We start from the raw sequence: 21,452 nt of genomic DNA, 5'->3' as shown, positions 1-21,452 counted from the left end.
CTGAATGCATTTAGACAAGCTTACTTTATTCATAAAGATCTTTTGCAATACACACCATCCTGACATTCTCACATGGAAAGGGCTACAGTGGACACATGACACACACACACACACACACATTTGCCTTGTGATTACCGGGCATGTGCAATTTTTAAAGCCTGAATACGACACTGTCGGGGGGGGGGGGGGGGGGGTCACTTTGTAATGATGGAAAATAGTCAAGCAGAGGTGTGGAGCCCTGCGGACACACAGAGAAATGACACTCACTCGTGATGTGGACCTGCACACGAAGTGATGACTTTTTTTCTTCACAAGTCTAGTTTTTAAAACATGGAAGTACATAACAATAAAAGTGTGTGTTACTCTAGTGTCCTGCAGTCTTATTCGCCCAGCCCAGCGTCTTACCGTCATTCTGTCATCACTTAAACATGAGGGAGGTTACAGTTAGGAGGGGAGGCGGGGTCACGACCGTAACTCACAGGTCTCTCCACAACTTATTCTCATTTTTCATATGTACAGTACATTCAGAATAAAGCCTTATTTAGTGCAGATACATGAAAACGTAGTGCTGTTTTTTTAGTTTCAACCATCTGACGTCTTTGCAAAACATCATCATACGTACAGTTGGACTGTAGTTTGGGAGAAATCACTTCCCATTCAAGTCAAAAAATCTCCGCCGCTGCCTGTCTTCGATGATATATACACACTTCTTAAGACATCGCATATTAAGATTTCACTCTCTTCATTTACACTTACAAAAATCTTTTTCTTATCTCTTCTGCCTCTCCATGCTCTTTGAATCATGGGGGCGAGTGAAAGATGAACATGTGTTTGCTGTTTTGTCACAATAAATCCTACTTGAAAGAAATATTCAGGGTTGTTAAAGAAAAGAGACATTAAATGTTTTCCAGGGTCCTGCAACTTTGAACAGAGATTAAATGCATGCACTACTGATGGTGCTTTTTGCCCGTTGAAGCAGAAGGATGAGCTTAAAAATGATACAAAACGTAGAGGACCGCGGCACTGTTCCCAAGTGTTAACAATCCTTCTACAGATTCTGTATTAAGGTGAGAGCTACCCTACTTCACACACACCTCGGTGGAGTCACCGCCGAAGGATGAATTGCCTTTCAAAAGTGGACTACATTCTTTCTAACCTTTGTTAAGATTGCAAAAAAGTGCTCATGATTGTATATTAATAAGACGACTTAACTGAACCCCGATCAAAATGAACTAATAGCTGAAGACACACATTTACCCATACAGCATATCTCGGCTCGCCCCTCTTGTGCGCTTCACTCGATCTGGTCGAAGTTGAGCACGTTGCCGTCGAAGTGCGTGAGGACGTGCCTCTCGAAGAGCTGCTGCTGGCAGTTCAGGGGGAACTGCTCGGAGCAGACGGGACACACCTTCCAGTGGCTCTCCACATGCTGCTCGAAGCTGCGCTGCTCGAAGTGAGGTGGGAAGATCACCTCGCACAACGGGCAGCGCTTGTGAACGCTGTCGGTCCTGTAGAAAGAAACGGAGAGGATGAAGACGTGTGGAACAGGGTGGACATAAATATATTCACCTTGTTTTGTTACTGCCAGTCCAGGACTTCTTTGATGTTTTGTGTTTGAAATAAAGAAGATATTAACACTTCCATACACAAACAGAAACCTATGATGACAAGCTTGATGGAAGTAGGTGACACAAAAGAAAAAAATCTTGTAAGGACATTAATATTCAGTGTTACTGCTTGTGGGGTAATCTTATTTCTTCTTCACGTCTTTAAGTGAAATACTTCAAGTCATTTGTGCGTTGGTCAGCAGATACCTGGAGTCGAAGCAGAAGCTGCTCCTGGATTCACTTCGTCTGCTGGACTGATGGTCACAGGCTGGCTGAGCAGCAGTGTCAGCAGCCTGGCAAACACACCACAAACACACATAAAGGGCTGGAAAATGATCTATTCACTCGCAGAGCTGCACGCAGACACACACAAAAGCCTCAAAGATTTTACTAAAGCGGGAGAAAATCAGTTGAAAGTGGGAAGATCTGGGTGAGTGGGAACGTGTTATGTTTCCATTTAGAGAACAATGTCACTCTTCAGTTTACTCCCATCCAACCAAAGATGTAATCTGACAGACACAAACTGATCTTAGGTCTGTCCCTTTTGCAAAATTTCCCCTAATTACTCTCCAAGCCCTTGTTATCCTCGTCTCTCTTGAGCTCTGAGGGAGTGACGTTAATTAGAGCTTTATGCAAATTAGTTCAAAGCTTCATCTTTTAAGGGCAAGCTACTAATTCCCTTCATGCAGCGAGGAGGAGCACTCCAGAGACGGAGAGGGATTACAGTGACAGCCATTCTATGGATGCTAAAAATGCAAAGCGAGGCTGGGAGGGGAAAATGCTGGGATCACAGCTCGTGATTTTCTGTAAGAGTTTCCAAACATACTGCTGGACTGAGATCAAACTGATGCTGTGATGACTTTTGATTTGACTTTTGTATGCTCTCACATTTCGTGGCTCCTGCGGTGGATGCTCAGCGCTCTCGGGGGGTGTCGTGGTGCGAGAGGGCTGGATGCAGACCACCTCTTGGTCCCAGCCTGGTGCCCCTGGGCCGGGACTCGGGGGCGTGATTGGGGGTGCACAGGGAGGGGCACAGGGTGGGGCCTCAGGTGGAGGACGGGACATGTGCTCAGGAGACAGCGCAACATCCACCCGGTCTAGAAAGACAGTAAGGCATGGAAGTGATGGAACAGCAGCTAATACAGACCTCCATATTTTTCAACCTGGAACATTTTTTCCCATGTTGTTGTGTCGAAGTGACTAATAGGGACACACACTGAGCAAGACCTCTGCAGCAAGCACCACAAACGAGCTGCCACTGACAGTCTCGGACTGTTTGCGTGTCTGGGAACATTACAAAAAGGATTCCTGCAGAGATGGACCTGTTTCTTAAAGAATAAGATCCATTTTCTTTTAACCAGGCACAGCTGCTGCCGCTGCTCTCGCCAAAGCCACCAGACTCCATTTGCAGAAACAGTAATTCTGTCATCGTAAAAAACACACTTTGTTAAAAGTTGAGAGAAAAACAAAATTAAAACTCACCAAAAACCATCTTGGTTAGTATTTTCCAGTGTTCTAACAATCACCAACTCTGGGTTGGTCAAAATAAAACCTTAATTCATTGTATTTGGAAAATATCGAGGGAGAATCTGAGACTGTTGAGGCAAAAACAAGAACCCAAAGTGGACATACTGTAACTCTGACAGTCCACAACTGCCTGCCTGTCTCGTCTTCGCTCAATACTGGACCAGTTTAACTTATTTCATGTTCACTTAGACACAAAAACAGGAGAGTAGTACAAAGGTTGAAAAATCTTGACGTTCCCCTTCAAGGAGAACAAACAGATGCAACAGTTTTAATCCCTCCCACCTCGCGTGGTGTCGGTGGAGTAGGGATTCCCATATTGCAGCTCGGCGGGCCTCTGCGGCACCAGCGGCGGAGGAGAGGGGTCCTGGGGGTACGGCAGTGGGTAGCGCAGCATCATCGGCTGCCTCATCTCAGCACACTGAACCCCGGCTTCCTGCTCCCTCTGCCTGGACACGAAGCGCTGCAGCTCCTGGACGGGGGAGATCGGACCCACACCTGAGTGTCATGGTACCTCATGTATCCAGAACAGCAGGGCTACCTGAGTGCAGGTGTGCCTTTAACTGATGACACGAGTGTTTTGAGTCGGCATCCTCTTTAACTACAGCATACTGTACATATACTGCACACACACTTTCCATAACCTCAGAAGTTTTCATAGAGAATGGGACTGAAGAGAACAGCTGTGTAAAAGAAAGAAAGTCAGCTGGTGTTTCCATGCCACAGTTCCACTGTTGGAACCAGTATTTTCAGCTCAGAGTTAAGTTTCCCTCTACATTGTTCCTGCCCTTTGTGATTATATCTGAAGCAAGAGCATTAGTAACCTACTCATTACTGTAATGGGTGTCAGACTCTGGCTCCCTCTGCTCTGGCTTCGCTGATGGAGGCACTCGCCCTCTCCCTCTTTTTACCTCCCTCCTTCCTCTACCTACCCCCACCCACCCGACCTGCTCTTTTGATGACTTCATTAGTGCGATGCTATCAGGTTTAACATTTAAACCAGGGTTGGGAAGGTGAAACAGACACGTCGCTTGGCATTTGCACTGTCTAATGGCACTGTACCGATGGGCGACAGAAGCAAGTATAGATGTATTAATTAGCGGGTGGTGGGGAGTGTGGAGAAGGGTAGGACTGGCTACAGAAAGAGTTCAAACGCTGCACTGAGGCACTCATAATTGAATGTGAAGATATTGCCATGGACTTCAATAGAGAGCCTACATTATCTCCATCTCTACCATCAGAAGCTATAAGTTGAGATGCAAATTTCTGTCTTTAAAACCAGATGGCTCTTCTTAAATAAAAACTAGATCCTTAACTCACATTTATAGTAAAAACCTGCACGGTTTCAATCGTGCCGGGCTGATAAATCAATAGTGTTCACTGTGTGGTGCTGCTGCTGCTGCTGCTGCTGCTGCTGCTGCTTTACCTCCTGTAGCTGCTCCTTGTCTCTGAGGGCCTGAGCCAGGTTACGTTTCAGCTCCGTCACCTCGCTGGCTCGCTCCGCCATCTGCACCTACAGACGAGCACGGAAAAGAGAAGAAACACACGGTGACATCAGAGCTGAATCATAACAATGACATTCATATCAATAATCAAATTCACAATCTGAAGAGGAGGCATGCCACTAACTACGTCCCTTCCTGGGAATGTAATGGGATGAAACCAAGCCAGTTATTGATTAAAGATATCATAGGTAACATTTTCACATTTAGATGGCTGAATGCTACTTGACATATAATATTTTGCCGAGTTATGTAATTCTACTGTTGCTAATTTTATTCAAGGTAACAGTACAGTTTAGTCTATAAACTATGAAATCGATAAAAACAGAGAAAAATAGCCAAAGATATTCACTTTACATGATGCACAACAGAGAAGAAACTGGATACACAGATTATTTTGTCCTTCTGGTAGAAGTAGACAGATTATCAGCCCTGGACGATTAATGGGGCTGATATTCTGCATTAGTCCTCATTATCGGTAACTGATTTTCAGATCAGTGTCAGATCTTGGTAACACATCACAATTCATTGTTTATAAAACCTGAATAATGTGAATCTGAAGTATCTAATAGTCACATTTCAGCAGCCAGCATCAGAGGAGTTGGTCTGACAGATTATTCCTTTATCAAAATATCTGGCAATTAATGTAATAGTTGATGTCTTGTCTGGTTTTCCAGCCGACATAAAAAAAAACAAAAAACAAATGTAATTTTCTTTCATGTTGCAAATATCTTTTTTTAGTCAATTAATAAACTCATATAACACAAACTAAAATAACTCACTCTAGTCTCACTCTTGCCCTGTTTTCCCTGCTTGGGTTGGATTTTTACGAAGACGAATATCACTCGGCAAACACACACGGGCAAGCGAGTGAACATAATATTTGGTCAGTTGAGTTTTATTTAAGCTGGAGCCGTGTCAAATGTGCGGCGCTTACTGTAAAACACACAGCGAGAGCCACAGAACCGGGGCAGGCTGGAGGAGCGCTGCAGTCTGGAGCGGAGCGGGGGATCGTAGTAAATCTCTGACTCTCTAACAGGACTGACCCTGTGGGAGAGTTTACATGACGAGTTGCCTGCTCTTCTCTCATTTCATCCCATTACAAAGGATCCAAATCCCCTCCTCTCTCGGTTTTTCTTTCTGCTTCATGTCTGTCTGTCTATTCTACTTTCTTCCCTCATAAATCCTCCTCCCGTCACTCTCTTTCATCTCCTTTTGTCCTCTCCTGCTCTCCCCCCTCTTTCATAAATTTACGGCGCAGCATTAGAGGGTTAAGTTCAGGTGAAAGGATTCTGCAACAGTGTATTTCTGTGCCCGCCGCTCCCCTCTCCCTGTCTGTTCCCCTCCCTGCTCCATCCTCTGGGTGGCTGATGTAAACAGCCGTAAAGCATGGCGTTCTGCGGCTGCCTCTCTTGTCAGTCTCCCGGGCCATTAAGAGCGGCTCGGGGCCCGGGGCACTCGCCTCAGACAGGAGACTCTATCAAAGACAGGGGAGAGCCTTATTTACAGCGCCGATAAACATACACTCACTCACGGAGATTAAAAGCCGGTAAGGAACTTTGGCGGACTTTCGCACGCAAAATGCAACAGACCCAGAAAGACGCAGCCACACACATACCACACACATTGGCTCATGTGTGGCACGGACATGCTGGTTATGTGAGTTTGCACCGAGTAACCCGGTAACTCTGGAACAGGAAACGCATGTTAAAGGAAACACTCACCACTCTGTGATCAACTCACTACCTTCAGTCAGCATCAGTGACTCTATTTCAACAGATTCATCTTGTTTTTCTGCTTTACTATGATTATTTGCACTGTGTTGTAACACTTATTTAACATTCATTTTTTTATATTTACCTGATTGACTGAGCTCCACTACTTTTATCTGACAAGTTACAAGTAACTTTACTCATCTGGGGCAACGCTGGGACCCACTGTCCTCCCTCCACACCCACACTGGGTGCACTGGTAGTCCCACTGTACGACCAGAGGGAGGGAGGGACTGCTACTGGTAATACTATGGTAAGTATATTTCTGAGTATGATAGTGTTACGGCTACCTAAACTCTGAATATGTTCCACCACTGGGATTTGCAGCATTTTCTCTGTTCTGTAATATCTTTGTTTTTGCACAGTCGTTTGGACACAACAACCTTTTTGAAGATGGCACCCTGAGTTTTGGGAATTCAAGATTAGATTATCTTGCTTCTGTTTTGTGACATATTATGGCCTAAATGGCCTTCATCTAAATAAAAAAAATGGAAGTGAATCAATAATGGAAATAATAAGAAGTCAACGTGTGTACCTTTCATGGCAAAATGTATTTATAAATGGAGTCAGAGGGACAAAATAACCTGTGTTAGGTAAGAAAAAGCTTTAAAACAAGTCCCTTATGGTTGGATTACAGCCTAACCACTTAATTCAAAACACTGGATTTTTTGTGTGTGTGTGTAATTAAACTCAGTGATGGAAAATATCTAAATTAAATGGAGTGGAAAATTGACTTGTGGAATGGAAGAATGGGGATTACAGAACAATGTGATGCAATAAAAAATGAGTTACTGTGTGCAATGAAGATAATAAGGAAAAACCATTTGTGCTACACTGTAGCATACGTGCAGATTTAACCTGTAATCACTATGAAGATGCGGTGCTGCACTAGGGGTACAACAACTGCCTTGCTTTAGGGCTCATACACAACAGCTGACAGCAGTGTCTCTGTGTGTCTCTTACTCTGAAGCGCTCCTCCTCGTCGGCCAGCCGCTGTTTCAGCGTCTCGTTGATTGCACACTGCTCCCTCCATTTCTCCTCCATCATCGCCAGCTCCTCCTCCACCGAGCGAGTCTGTTCCTTCTCGGCCTCCTCCATGCTCCTCCCCTCCAGGGTGTCCTTCTCCTCCTCGACTCTCTCCTTCCCTGACATTTCCTCCTCACTGTTCTCTTGGGCTCTCTGCCTCTCGTTCTCCACCTCGACCCAGCTCGTCATCCTCAGGCTGTCCTCCGGCAGGCTGTCCTTCTTCTCCTCCGTCTCTTTCTCTTCTCTCTGCTCGTTCTCTCCTTGGCTTGCTTCTACCTCTGCTTCCACCTCGGCCCTCTCCTTCTCTCTCTGCCCCTCTTCCTCCTCTGCGCTGATGTATAAATCGGCATGTGTGGATTCCCTGTCCTTAAGTTCTGGAGTGATTGTCATCTCGGCGGCTTCTTGTAGGACTGCAGCAGCTATATTCCCTGTAGAAACACAGAGAGTGAGATTGGAACTCACATCATTAGATGAGGAGCATTCAGGAATCAGGATCTTTCAGTGCAATCACCCTTTGTGATTAGCATACAATATCGGTAATTCATTTCTGATTAATAAAGAAAATAACAGCACTGAGATCACAGGTTGTGATTTACGTAATCACTATCTGTCACCAAGGCTCATCACCTTCTGCTTTACTTCCTACACTTAAAAGACAGATCGCTGCTTATTCATCACCTTGTGGTTTTAAGATGTTGGCATGTGTGGGTGATAAGCAACAGTCACAGCAAAGAAAGAGAAAGAGTTCTGAGTCAAGTGAAAGTGAGTCACAACGTTTACTGTTAATGATGTCATGCGTCTGCCGTGCATCACTGTCAACTGAAGATACTGTTAGTGGAACTTCTTGTATTTCTACCTTTTCATTTGCATGATGCAATGTTTATCATCACACAACTGTTTTGAATGAGCTCAACTGTTCTTGAAAATACATAATGACAGTTAACTCACTAGTGTAACAGCTTAACTATGTTGGTATACGTTCTGCCCTTGCATGTGTGTGTGTACCTGCTGTTGGTGACTCTGGACTCGGGGTCAGCGGCTCCTGTGTCGTCTCGGTGGATGCATTTCTCTTTGGCTCCTGCAGGAAGAAACGATGTATGAACAGCATGTTAATATCTATTAAAGATTAAATTAAATTAGCATGTCGGTAATATTTCTTTTTATGAGTTTTACTACGCAGTACTCACCCCCTGTGACTCAGTTGTGTTTAGTTTGGCCACCTGCCTGCGGAGGCGCTGACACTCCCGGTACTTCTCCTTGTAGTGCTCCGCCGCCATGTGAAGACGCAGCTTCAGCTCCTCCACCTCTCTCTGCAGCTCGGCCTCAGCCTCTGACACCACCAAAATGCTGGGTGTCACCTCCCCACTGGTCCCAACACCCTGAGACAGAAGGAGAGCGAATTCTGATTACTAATATGAAAATTCCCTCAACAAAAGCCTATTTCCATGGTTTACTTCAGAATTCCCACAGCACAGAAAATTAAAGACAGATTCAGAATAAGGAGGTCAGACTCTGACCACTTCCTTCTGCGCGGCGCTCCTCATCCGGTCTAGCTGGCTCTCCATGCGCTGGCACTCGGCCTGAGCATCGGCCAGACTGGCACGGAGCTTGTCGGCTTCTAAGCGGGCGCGGTACAGCTCAGTCATCGTGTGGTCGCGGGCGCTGGCTGAGTCACGGAGCTCCGAGGCCAGCAGAGAGGCCTGCTGCCGGGACGCCTGGAGCTGCTCCTCTGCCTGACGGAGGAGCTCACGCACACGGGCCAGCTCTGCCTGAACACAGAGAGGGAAATGATATGAACATTACAAAAACAGACAGATAGAGGAACCTATTCTTATTTCTGTTTCAATTAACCACTACTACCTTGTCAGCCTTGTGTGTCAGCAGCTCTTTCTCCAGGCTGTCCCGCTGGGCAACACAGGCCCTGAGCCTGTCCAGCTCCTCCTGGAACTGGGCGATGGTCACCTCCCGGTTCAGCTCCACTGCCTTCAGCATCTGCAGCTCTGCACTCAGCTTAGTGTTCTCCAGCTCGGTGCTGCGAAGGTGGGCCTACACCCATGAGACAGCAAATAAAAAGATTTTAAAAAGCAAAGGTAAGAAGTAAGACACACAGGCTTTGTTGATCTGAATGCACCTTTTTATTTTTCCCCACCTTGTAGAGGTCTCTCTCATCCTTCTCGTTCTTCAGCTGGCTCTCCAGGCTGTCTCTCTCCACTGTCAGCTTCTTCAGGCGGTCACGCAGACTGTGACATAAAGTGACGAAAATGCAGCTTCCTTCTTCAAACATATTTATCAGCATTATCACATTACCCTGATTCTGTTCAGTAACCAAGTCAGAAGACCTTTATAATTAAACTAATTATACAAAAGAGGGGGGGAAGAGACAAGCCAATAAAGCAATGCACGATAATATCTGCCAAATAAATATCCCCTTTGTTAAGGGTTAGGGTTATTGAATTTGCACAGCATCAGGGAGAAGGGAGACTCAATTCACTCTGTATTTTTGAGTCCATGGTACGTACTTTGCGTTATTTTGTCCACCCATTGCAGACGAGTGGAATGATGAAGATGTCGAGGAACCAGAAGGTAGACAACTCCACCGCAAAAGCAGTCATTTGAACAGTCATGACTGTGGATGATTGATGCTAACGTGTCCACATGCTCCACTCACCAATCGAGCTCCGTCTCCTTCTGCAGGCCTCTCTGGGTGACTCCCAGCAGGTCCTCCTCCAGCTGGCGGACCCGATCCGTGGCCTCTGTCAGCCTCCTCCTCACCTCCTCCCTCTCCTCCGACAGGCCCTGTGATGAGCGCAGCAGCTCCTGTGGGACAGAGAAGCAGCTGTGGATCGCGGTGACAGGCGCTACAGCCAATCACAGCCGCCGAATAAGCGGGCTGAGCTCCGAAAACAAGAGAGAACGAGTGCTGGACAGAGTCAGGAGCTTATGTAATACTCATGATTTCACAGATGGGAAGATTTAATGGGAAGTGTCATGTTCACATATGCATTTGTATTTCATGTTTTACCCACACTGTATTTATCACGTATGTCCACCATTATTAAACCAAAGCAGATTACTTCTTCAACAGATGTAATGAAGGTTTGAGGTCCAGTTTTGACGATTTTTTATTGTGCTGAAAATCTGCACTCAAGTCGAGTATTATAGTCACATTACTGTGCTATTACTGAATTACAAGTAAAACTTCTGGTATTGAAATAATACTTACTGTATTCTTCTAAATTGTTGATGTTTAATATATTATCAGTCAACTCTTCAGTCTAAATTGCTCCCAGCTCTGGCTCACCTTTACAAAACTGGGCCTGCTACAGAGTTTTGGGGTTTACTTGTGTGTATGTCAGGCTTTTCATTGGCATCAAAAAATGCAGATGAAAGCTTTAGATATGAATTCAAATCAATTATGATTTTAAAAGTTTACTTTTTTACTTTATCTTTTTTTTACTTTATCTCACTTTCTCTTTTCATATTCCTTTTTCTCGTACTGTTTATAGTTATGCAACAGCACGCCAAGGCAGATAAACTTATGCATTTGTGTAAATTCATATCGCGTGTGTAGCTTCTGAAGATTGTTTAACTTGGTTTTTCATTTAGTTTCCCTTTAAATGGCTCGTTCCTCTGTGTCCTGCCTCTGCAGTTTCTGATGCAGCTGTAGCGTGTGAACTTTCCCTCTGGCAGTCAGTTAAGTCTTATCTCACCAACAACAAATCACTAGTTACAAATTGTGACACATGTGAGCCTTCGGATGGATGCAAAACACAAACAGCTCCTGAAGTTACTGAAACGTTTGAATATTTGAGCGAACAGTGACGGTATGTTGTGAATGCATGCAGGAAGAACCCGTCTAGTATACGTGAAGTCCTGCTAACAAATTCCTGCAGATCGTATGAGGTCTGTTTTCTCCATGTGGTCGGCCTGAGAAAGAAAAATGCCTTGTTTGAACTTGCTGCTAATCAGCAGCGAGGGACATTAAATCATCCATAGATAATACTGGCTGTGACAGAACAACGTAACTTTACACACACCCCTTCTTTCTATCTGTAGAGCACGCACACACACGCACGCACGCACGCACGCACGCACGCACGCACGCACACACACACACACACACACACACACACACACACACACACACACACACACACACACACACACACACACACACACACACACACACACACACACACACACACACACACACACACTCACTCACTCACTCACTCACTCACATGACAGCTACAGAGAGACGGACCCACAGGTCCACATTGAAGGACATATGAAGACAGACAGACAGCAGAGTACAGCAATGACTCAGACTGAGTGAATCAGTGCACAAGCACACACCAGTGCGTACTCCGGCCTGTCTCCCTCTGGGCTTGGCTCTGCACAGATTACTGTATGATTTTTACGGCTGGTGTTCGGGAAGCACTTTAGCAGTGCATAAAGACCTTATAAAAAGCGTAGTCGTAAAATTAGCAGCCACAAAATATGTACTTATGTTTTCATGTTAAACTGGAGATATTTTCATCAGCGGGGCAGGGGCTGACGCACCTCTTGTAACTGCTCTGCAAAGACAGACACACACCTACTCACATAAGTCATATATCTGCAGATGGACATGCCTGCTGAATGAAAAGCAGCACGGTAATAACAGTGTGTAAGTGCGTATTACCAGGTAATTTATGGCGATTTTGTCCTTCATAAAAAAAAAAAGAAAAAAGCAGAGCAGTGGACTAACTCAAAGCAGCCTGCTCTTACTCAGAGCCAAGACCACGGCGCTGCACTAGGGGGCGATAAGAGACTGGATTCAAACCCACCAACCTCTTGGCAAGTTTTCACCTCTCCCCCCTCTCTGGTCTCACTGAGATTCCTTCTCATTGAGCTGACTGTTTGTAGGCGTGTGTGCCAAGTTACTTCTTATCAAATGAGCAAGTCATAAAACAATGAAATCTAAAATGTGACTCATCCTGGTGAACGAGTGAATCAGCAGGAAATAGAGCCAAAAAGACTTAAGAATGAATTCTGATCATGTAAATAATAATGAATGTATTTTGTTTACCTTGCTTTAGCAGAATAACTGATTGAAAAGTGAGAGAGAGAAAGGAGAGGGACAAACAGACAGACGGAGGAGAAAATAGACAGTGAGAAAGCAGTGGCCACTGAATCGCGTGACTGAGTGGTGTTTGTCCCTGAGGCTGGGCAGGGCTCTCTTTTCAGGCAGGCGGTTTTTGCGGACTACCCTCCTCTCATTCCACACACAGACTAAAAGGGTTTGCGAGCGGGTGGCATAATGAGTGTGTTTGTGTGCGCGCTTGTGCATGTGTGAATGCACATTAGAGGGGGGCCCTGTGGTGTGGAACCTGAATGCGAGTGTGAGAGCGAAGGGGGGGAGGCGGATTTGTGTACGCGTACAAGCGTGTGTGTGTGTGTGTGTGTGTTTGTGTGTTTGTGTGTTTGACGTCATGTTTGTTCACTCTGTGGTCGCGATGGCATCGTCCCTGACGCCAGATGCCCGAGAAAACTGTGTCCCAATTCCGTTCTGGCCCACTGAGCCAGGTCGTTAAAGAGGGAGAGAAAGACTGGCATGCGCTGACACACACACACACACACACACACACGCACACGCTGCGACTCTTTGTGTGTCTCTCAAACACAGTCCCAGATTATTCATAAATTCGGCCCTTTGAAGTTTTCAGACCTGTGATCAATGGTGAGGAACTGGCTCCACACACACATGTGCAAATAGAAACTGTCTGTTTATGTACAAACACATACACACACACGCACGCGCACACACACACACACACACACACACACACACACACACACACTTGCTTACAAATACACATAAACTCATCTTAACTCTTTGACTCTATTTTTCTGTTAACTGCAAAGTACATTTTTTCCTAATTTGCTAATTATTGAAGAATAAATACGTGTTTTTTTCTCCATCTTTTGGATTAATAACTATTTATTTGTGTACTTTCTTTATGTTTAACTAGATGATGAGGATTGGAAAGGGCTGGGACGAAGCTTCAGCAGTTGTACATCTCAGTTTTGCACTTGCTTTTAATTAGTAATACTAAACCTTAATTCAGTCATATTAACGCATTCACGAACTTCCTCTCCTTCCTGCTGTCACTCTCTCTGACCTGGTTGTGTGTCCGCAGCAGGCAGCACGTCTCCCTCTCCTGCTCCCTCTCTCTCGCCAGTCGTTTCTGCTCCTCCTGCAGCTGCTGCTTCTCCTCCTGGAGGAGACGCATGGCCTTCATCAGCTCCCTGCGCTCCTGATGCGCCTCCTCCACATGCTGACGGAGGTAAGTTATGGTTAGAAACACAGAAAGGTAGACGTGTTTTTGTTCATATCTCTCCATGAAGTGTCAATTTAAAAGTCATCCAGTCTCAGATAAAATTCATGTTGAGTTGTATGATGTGTGTTGGTCACAGCTGGGTACAGAACAGAGCCTCTGGATCTGGTTTGCTATAGGAACCTTTCACAGGGGCCCAAGAACCACAAAGATGGAAAGCTAAACAAGAAATATCTTGATCTGTCTTGGCGTACCTCTAGCAGGCCAGTTTTGGTGGTGACGACCAGAATGTCAGAGTTGCTGTCGTCCTCGGTGACAGTCAGCAGCTCTTCGGTGGGCGTGGCTGACCTGAACTGGAACGGCGTGCTGGCACCTCGAATGTCACCAGCATGCGTGACATAACAAAACTGGTAGAACTCTCCATCAGATTTTGGAACATAATAACCTGCAAAGAGATAAGAGTGTGTGTTATTTTATCAAGAGGCACCATCAGGTAGTATTTGAAGTAGGTCTGGTCTAGATTCCTACAATATATCGACAGTTTTTCTGCTTCAAAATAGAAAAATGGCAGCAATCTTAAAGTGGAAACTAGTGTTTCCAAGGGGGCATTTTTGCTGCTGCTGGTAACATAAAGACACCGGTATAGTTGTATTTTTCTTCAGTGTTGTAAATAACAACAACACAGAACAAGACGTGGATTTATCCATTCATTTAGGTGTTAATAGGGATGTGAAAGCCAACAGAAATGGTGCCAGGCTGCCAGCCTGACTGGTTCAACAGTCAGCCTTTTCCCAGGAAATGTTGTGCCTGGTTGCAGACAAAATTGTATAGTGAAAACAATGTTTATGAGGAACCAATCTAAATGCAGGTAGTGTAATTATTCAATTACCATTGCACGAGTCAAGATGTATTAATATGTCATTCTACAACACAGTGTTGTACATGGAAATGTAGGTGGTGGTCCATTAATGCTACACAAGAAAAACTACTTGTGATGGTTGAGTGCGGAGCGAGGATGAGTTAAGAAGTTTCTCAGCTTCATTTTTTCAAAAACCATTCAAAAATTTGCATAGACGTCACATCATTTGTCATGTGGTAATATTTCAATCAGCCCACAGCCGAACTGTGAGACCTCACATCATTCACATGTTAGGCCTGGGTCTCTGGGACGGCCGAGGAGTAAGTGCAGAGCATCCGGCAGCCAACCGGTTTTACTGACTACTGACACACCACAGCACACTCTCATATTTCCACTGTGTAATATCTGACCGTTCCAGTCCCAGTAAAACCAGTTTGCAGGCCCTCAACCTGTAAGTGTGTGTGTGTATGTGTGTGTGGTTTGAGAGGTGCTCAGGTCCCAGGCCGCCGTTTGCGGTTGTGTTCCCTTATTAAATAAAAGTGCTGGTTTTTATACGCGCCGTAAAATGGAGGAGTTACTTTGGAATACCCTGGGCCTGTAGAGGTTTACGTAGCCTGTGTGTGCATGTGTGAGTGTATGTGAGGTTGTGTGTGAGTGTGTGTACCTTGAAACACCACAGTCCTGTGCACAGTACTTCCTGGTTCATAGTTTTCCGGCATAGGAGACCAGAGGAAGGTGTAGTAATCTCTGGCTGTGCTCCAGCCCACCTGAAGACATAACCCACAATGAAATGTTGATCCACCACAAGAAATAGTGCCCGACCGGACAGTGTAAAGTAAGAAAACATCATCAATTTCACGTATACCTTTGCGTGTTTATAACCAGATGACATTTCATCGTTTTTCTTAATCCCGGAGTTTTAGAAACACACTTAATGAAGAAAAGCTGGAGGATTACATACATGTTCAAGGCAAGAATGGAAACATTTAAACCATGCCCCCTCATTCCTCCACACACCTCCTCTTCCTCCTCTCTGCTTCCCCTCAGTTCCTGCCCCTTTCAGGCTCACACAAAAGAGGGGCAGCGAAGGTGTGAGAATGGGGTGGGGAGGGCATGGGTGTATGGGTCTTTGTGCACGCGTGTGTGTGTGTGTGTGCACATGCGCAGACTCGTGAGGCGGCCGAGAACGACCCGCAAGGAAACAAGAAGACGGGGGGGAAAAAATGAGGGAAGAAAAGGTGAAAATTTTACACGAAATGGCAAGGGAGATGTAATTCCATGGATTTCATGTGTTGTTAGGTGACAGATGATGAAAGGGTGTTGTGAACATCATAACTCAGGTCCAGCGTCGTAAATCTGTCACACACAACCGCACATTCACGCTCACACACACACACACACACACACACACACACACACACACACACACACACACACACACACACCTCATTTTAACTCACATGTGCCATACATGTTTGTGACGTTGCATAACTGCACTTCAGCTGCAGGGAACTCAAACACCTGTGGGAATTTTTTTTTTAAAACATTTTTTAAAAATAGAGAAAAAGTGGCGCAAGAGAAAGTGTCTCGCTTGGACAGCCGCCACATCGTAATCATATTATATTGTATGTTTAGACAGTTGGTTGACTGAGCTATACGGAAAATTATAGGATGCACCAGACACTGGGAGGGGCTACTTTCGTCTGCTGAATTTTAAATGAGCCATAACTTTCAAATATTAAATGATAACATGCCTGTAAATTTTTACCATGTTCACATAAAACTGTTTCTGCGGTTAAATATTTAAATAAACAATGATGAAATTAAAAGGTAGTTGAATTTGAGGAAGGAAAGAACAAAAATGGGTTGATAAAACATTTGGAAGCAACAGTAAATCAAACCAGCTCCTCAAAACATTTGTCAAGGTGTCTGTTTTGATATTGCTGTTGCATGATACATAATTGTAGTGTTTGCCTTATCAACCCATTACGCTGAATATAATGCTATTCCAAACGAATGGTAGCACGAAAACCCAGGCCAAGAACATTCTTTCCACATCCAGCAGCATCTCAGTGTGAGAGGGAAGGCTGCGATGGCCTCCTGCCAAGTCGTGCTTGTGCTCACGTGTGTTTGCTTAAGACAGAACAGACATAAATTATTTTGCTAATTGCAGAGTGAAGTTGACTGACATTTGGTTAGGTATGGTGTGGCATTCCAGCACGGTAGTGATGTTATAAAATAATCACAGGCAAGGCAGCTATCAATCATTCAGCCAAGGTGTGAGGGAACAGCATGATGACACGTTAATTATACACTCACACAACGGGTTTCTCCCTGCTGCCTCAACAAACATGCCACAACCAAAAACCTCCACAGGGCTTTTCTTCGGGAGCTGCGTGCGTGTGTGCATGCGTCCACCATCAAACTCAATCTAAACAAGCTTTCAGTGGACAAACAAAGGATATCAACAGAGCAGCTGACTGGTGACATGTGGAGAACAAAGGAAACCTGTTTAGCTTGATTAGTGTATACTGTGTGATGTTTACTGTGTATACACTGCACGCAAGCATAGTACAAGCTATACGTTTGTTCTATCAGTATTCTTGATGATGTACTATGAACATTTTCAGCCACTAGGGGGTGTCTGTGCACAACTCAAATGAGCAGTTCCTGTCTGTGCAGTCTGAGTCATCCTCACAGCCAGTCAGCTCTGTTGCTCAGTTTCTCTGAGACAGGTAACGCCTGTAGATGTACGGTAAGGTAAGAGGGGGAAAATGCTCTGTCCCTGAGTCATCTCTGCACAAAGGTTTTGCCTCTGGGAGGCAAAAAGACTTGCATGACTGAAGAGTAACATTTTCATCAATGTGTTGAACATCATTGCTCAGTGGGAGAGTCAAATCTAATAAATCATCTTTAATAACACACCAACCTGTTGACTTAGACATTAGCAACACCAGGCAGCCTGACAAACTTCCAGCCAAAACATAAGATTGATTACATGATTATTATTTGTAAAGCAAACATGAACACTGAGCTCCTGATGCACACCCATTGGACAAAAAGAACGAAATCATCATCAACTAAATGATGTATTCTGATAATATATATACATACAAGGCTGCATAGATTAGTTGATTAATGGATTCGCCATTAATGGGTTGTCGAACATTCACTCATTAGAGTTTGTTAAATGTAAAGATTTGCTGCCAAATAAAGGGCCTTTGGGTTTTGGATGGTTTATTGGAAAAAAGAAACAATTTGACGAATTCACTTTAGCTCTAGGAAATTCTGATAAGCCCCTTTTTTTTGCATTGTTTTGCCATTTTATAGACAATCAATCATGAAAATAATCAGCAGATTAACAGATAGTTAAACTAATTGTTATTTGCAGCCCTGTATACACATACTATCATGATTTTGCGAGAGATAAAGATCTCTATGACAACCAAAAAGACAGACATGTACGTCAAAAGAAGCACAGTCTGTTTGTTCCCTGACATTAAGCACCAACCATCAAACAGGTTTCATTAGCGCGGATTACAACAATTAAATTTTCCAATTGACTTTTTTCCACATAAACCCAGCGTCTTTATTCCTTTTTAATTGAGATGGTGGATTTGAAGTCAGTCCTTAAACAACAATAAAATGTTTGTCTTTTGACTTTACGAGACATTAAGTTTCCTCGTTCACATTTCCTGTTAATTACGTGTGAGATTTGATGGCCTTGATAAAAGAGTGGAGCGGAGGTTGGTTAGCAGGAAGCAGAGAGAAGACTGACGGAAAGACAGAGAGAAACGAACAAGTGAAGTGGGGGGGAAAGAGGTCCTAATAAGAATCAGAGTGGTTCGTAAAGAGCACCAAATGTTTGCCCCCCAGCGAGACCTACTGCAACCAGCCCACCATGTACACTCTTCCTCTTTCTGCATGCAGAGCAACCACACCAAAGCTTGTGGTGAGGCATTAGGCATGTAGGGAAGAGTTGAACCATTAGTGTCAAAGCGGAAGTATGTGTTAATGTGCCAACTGCAAACCTATGGCCAATGAATAAAACCCTAACACATAATCCATCTCACAAACACGTACGTAATCTATAATTATCCCTTAGTAACAAAAATGATTCAGATTTATAAAAGTCTGGTTCTTCATTCATCGTGCTGGACGATGTCTTTGAAGCCGCTGTGCTGTGCCTGACCTACCTTGAAGATGCCCACCCAGTCTTTCGGGTGGGGAGAGATGTAAGGGGTCAGGGTGTAGCGACACTCCAGGGGTGCCTGGGGCAGGAAACTCTTCCCCACATTCTGGAAGATGACGTGGGCAAAGTTGGACGTTTCCATGATGCTGACACTGCTGCCCGGTGACGAGTCCACCACCTGGAACGACGACATTGTTTCCTGTTGGTCACTTCATTTGTCTGTAAGACAAAAGAGATGCATATGAAATGAATTAGCAGTCTGCAGATTCAGTTTCTACATGTTCTCTGAAAATGTATATGGATTAAGTTAAGACCATGTAGAGAAGGGGAACAGGTAAACATGTCACATATTTCAACCTCTGGGCAGCGTCACTCTTATTTTAAAGACACTTATTTTATAAGCTCTCTGTGCTGTAAAACCCTCCGAGGCAAATGACCGAAAATGTATCCATCCACCAGAAGCCGATCGTATTACAGTATATCTTGTAATCTGTGTTGTTACCGTACAAAGAAAACTGTTGTTTCACAGCTACACCTCTTAATATCGTGCTCTCACCCAAGGTAGTGGTGCACTGTCCTTATATGCCACCAGGCCTCGGGAGAAGCACTATGTTACAGATGATTGATGAGCTCAATGAAGTTTTGCAACAGAGATGAGTCCTTTTTAGTTTTGTTCTTTTATCAAAAAAGGGGACGATTACTTGTGGAAGTCTAGTTATGATCACAAAGAATAATTCCAGTGTTTTCCCTGCCAACTAAGCTTTTTATGGCAACAGCACCAAAGCAAAATTAATGTAAAATCAATGTGGAGCATTAAAACTAAAAATTTAAGTTACCCCATAAACAGCACTGCTTTCCTTCTGGGTGCGACCAGCACAGGGCAAATCATAGTGGAAGATTTAAGTCATTATTTCGGTGCGCACCAGGACACAACTGACACTATTTTATTAACAGTTACATTAAAAAAACAAGGAGTGAAATATTTATTCAAATAATCAGCAGAGAAGTCACATTCAACAACAGGCAGCAGCCACCACAACTCCACTGTACAAAACCACAAACGTACATTATTATGTTTTCTTCTCCCAGATCTAATGCATGTAGTTAGTCCCAGAGAGACTTCTTTAGCACGGTAACATTTTCTTGGTTTCTTCCACTAACCTAAGGAAAACACTGAGCTGCTTTACAGGACATAAAATATCCAGTGTGTTTGGAGCCTGGGACACATTCGAGAGTGACAGGCTGGACAGTTCTGCAGCATCATTGACTACCATTCTTTGAATCTGTCGCTTGCAAGTCGTCCAGTGTTTTGAAAATGCAGGACTGAATATCTGAAGTACCCCTTTAAGTAAAGGATCCTCTTCACCCAATAGAGATTGGCCACATCATCATGACTATGTCTGGCACAGACCCCAACAAACGTCACATCGTCGCTGAAAATGAAAGCTGTGATGAAAAAATTATCATTCACATGTTTATTACCTGCCACAGTTGACATACTTAGATGGAAGAAATAAGCAGGTTGTAATACTCATAATAAATATATATATTCTATAGACAGATGATAAATAGATAAACCACTAAAATCACCAGACTACTAAATGCCTGCTGTGGTTTTATACCTCAAAGCTTTACAGTGTATTTATCTGAGACACAGTGAACCAGTCCACCATGACACCACCACACCTCTGTGACTTGACACCTTAGAGCAAGGCATCTGAATTTACACACCACAAACTGAGTCTTTAATACAGACAGGAGTATAGACAGAGCATTTGTGAGTGTGTGCAGCTTCTTGCTACTGATTCAATCTCCCTGCATCACTGTCATGTACTCATATAACCCTAGCTGAGGGTAAAGCTAACACAACACACCCTCCTGCCCCACATCTCCATGTAGACCAACACTGGACTCCTCAGTGAGGGAAGTGAAAGTAAAACTGACCAAGTCACAGCTGATGCTCGATTCAGCTAACCAGCTAACACAACACCGTCTGTACACACAGCGACCAACACTTAGCATGCTGCTCACCAGGCAGCTAACACACCGCCGCGCCGTATAACACTACCTCAGTTAGCTAGGGGATAATCTTATTTACGGTTAGCTAGCAGCTAACATTAGCTCGTGAGCAGGCCATGTCGTGTCAAGTCACTGGCTAGCTAAACACTATCCCAGTCGGTCAGCTAGCTGAGACAAGACGCGGACATCACAGGTGTTCGTTTAGCTTGAAATCAGAAAGAGTACCCTTCTCACGTGAATTCCACCTGCGATAAAGAGGGAGTTTCTGTTGGACAGGTCGATGTTTTCGCCACTTGTCCCCGTTGTTGTCAAAGCTCTGACGATGATGCGTCTTCCTGAAGGAGCAGATGATGCTGAACTTCCGGGATGCTGAGCGGCACCAGTGATGCTGAGGAGGATGCTGAGGGGGTGTTTTCATATTACAGGAGGAAACTCTATTAAATACTTGAGCTACTTAAACCAGTTTATTAAATAACTTCCTTTGCTTTCTTGATGTGTATCCCTGGTGATTTAAAACAACGGTTGCTGTTAAGATCTTTTTGCTGTCATTGCATATAATTAACTTCTAAACAAAATGCATGCCGTGCAGCTACTTTTACTCTTCTCAAACAAATAAATATCCCGGTTTTGT

The 21,452-nt window shown here is 44.3% G+C and overlaps 1 protein-coding gene across 4 annotated transcripts; it reads right to left on the bottom strand.

The window, feature by feature from the left end:
- Positions 1-5: 5 nt before the first annotated feature.
- On the bottom strand, positions 6-21,452 carry tax1bp1a (Tax1 (human T-cell leukemia virus type I) binding protein 1a). Of its 4 annotated transcripts, XM_037091417.1 has the most exons (18): positions 21,047-21,452; positions 20,143-20,235; positions 18,807-19,021; positions 15,275-15,377; positions 14,006-14,196; positions 13,596-13,751; positions 10,100-10,248; positions 9,581-9,671; positions 9,292-9,477; positions 8,949-9,200; positions 8,619-8,810; positions 8,437-8,509; positions 7,369-7,859; positions 4,558-4,644; positions 3,417-3,603; positions 2,496-2,704; positions 1,815-1,900; positions 6-1,508 (listed from the first exon to the last, which is right to left on the bottom strand). In XM_037091417.1, the coding sequence occupies exons 3-18, from the start codon at positions 18,993-18,995 to the stop codon at positions 1,295-1,297; spliced, it is 2,856 nt and encodes a 951-aa protein (XP_036947312.1). In that variant the 5' UTR covers positions 18,996-19,021; positions 20,143-20,235; positions 21,047-21,452; the 3' UTR covers positions 6-1,294. The 4 variants fall into 4 exon arrangements, with proteins under 4 accessions (XP_036947312.1, XP_036947304.1, XP_036947321.1 ...); XM_037091409.1 differs by lacking the exon at positions 20,143-20,235; XM_037091426.1 differs by lacking the exon at positions 20,143-20,235 and having other exon boundaries at positions 21,056-21,452.

The sequence above is a fragment of the Acanthopagrus latus genome, chromosome 3 (assembly GCF_904848185.1).
Source record: "Acanthopagrus latus isolate v.2019 chromosome 3, fAcaLat1.1, whole genome shotgun sequence".
In the NCBI taxonomy this organism is placed as follows: domain Eukaryota; kingdom Metazoa; phylum Chordata; class Actinopteri; order Spariformes; family Sparidae; genus Acanthopagrus; species Acanthopagrus latus.
The sequence above is the reverse complement of the archived record's forward strand: the minus strand, read 5'-3'. Positions and strand labels throughout refer to the sequence as shown.

Coding starts and splice junctions, on each gene's coding strand:
- tax1bp1a (XM_037091417.1), bottom strand. CDS start 18,995: ATGTCGTCGTTCCAGGTGGTGGACTCGTCACCGGGCAGCAGTGTCAGC. Junction 8,510..8,618: donor ACACAACTGAGTCACAGGGG/GTGAGTACTGCG, acceptor TTCTTCCTGCAG/GAGCCAAAGAGAAATGCATC. Junction 1,509..1,814: donor AGCTTCTGCTTCGACTCCAG/GTATCTGCTGAC, acceptor TTCTTTCTACAG/GACCGACAGCGTTCACAAGC.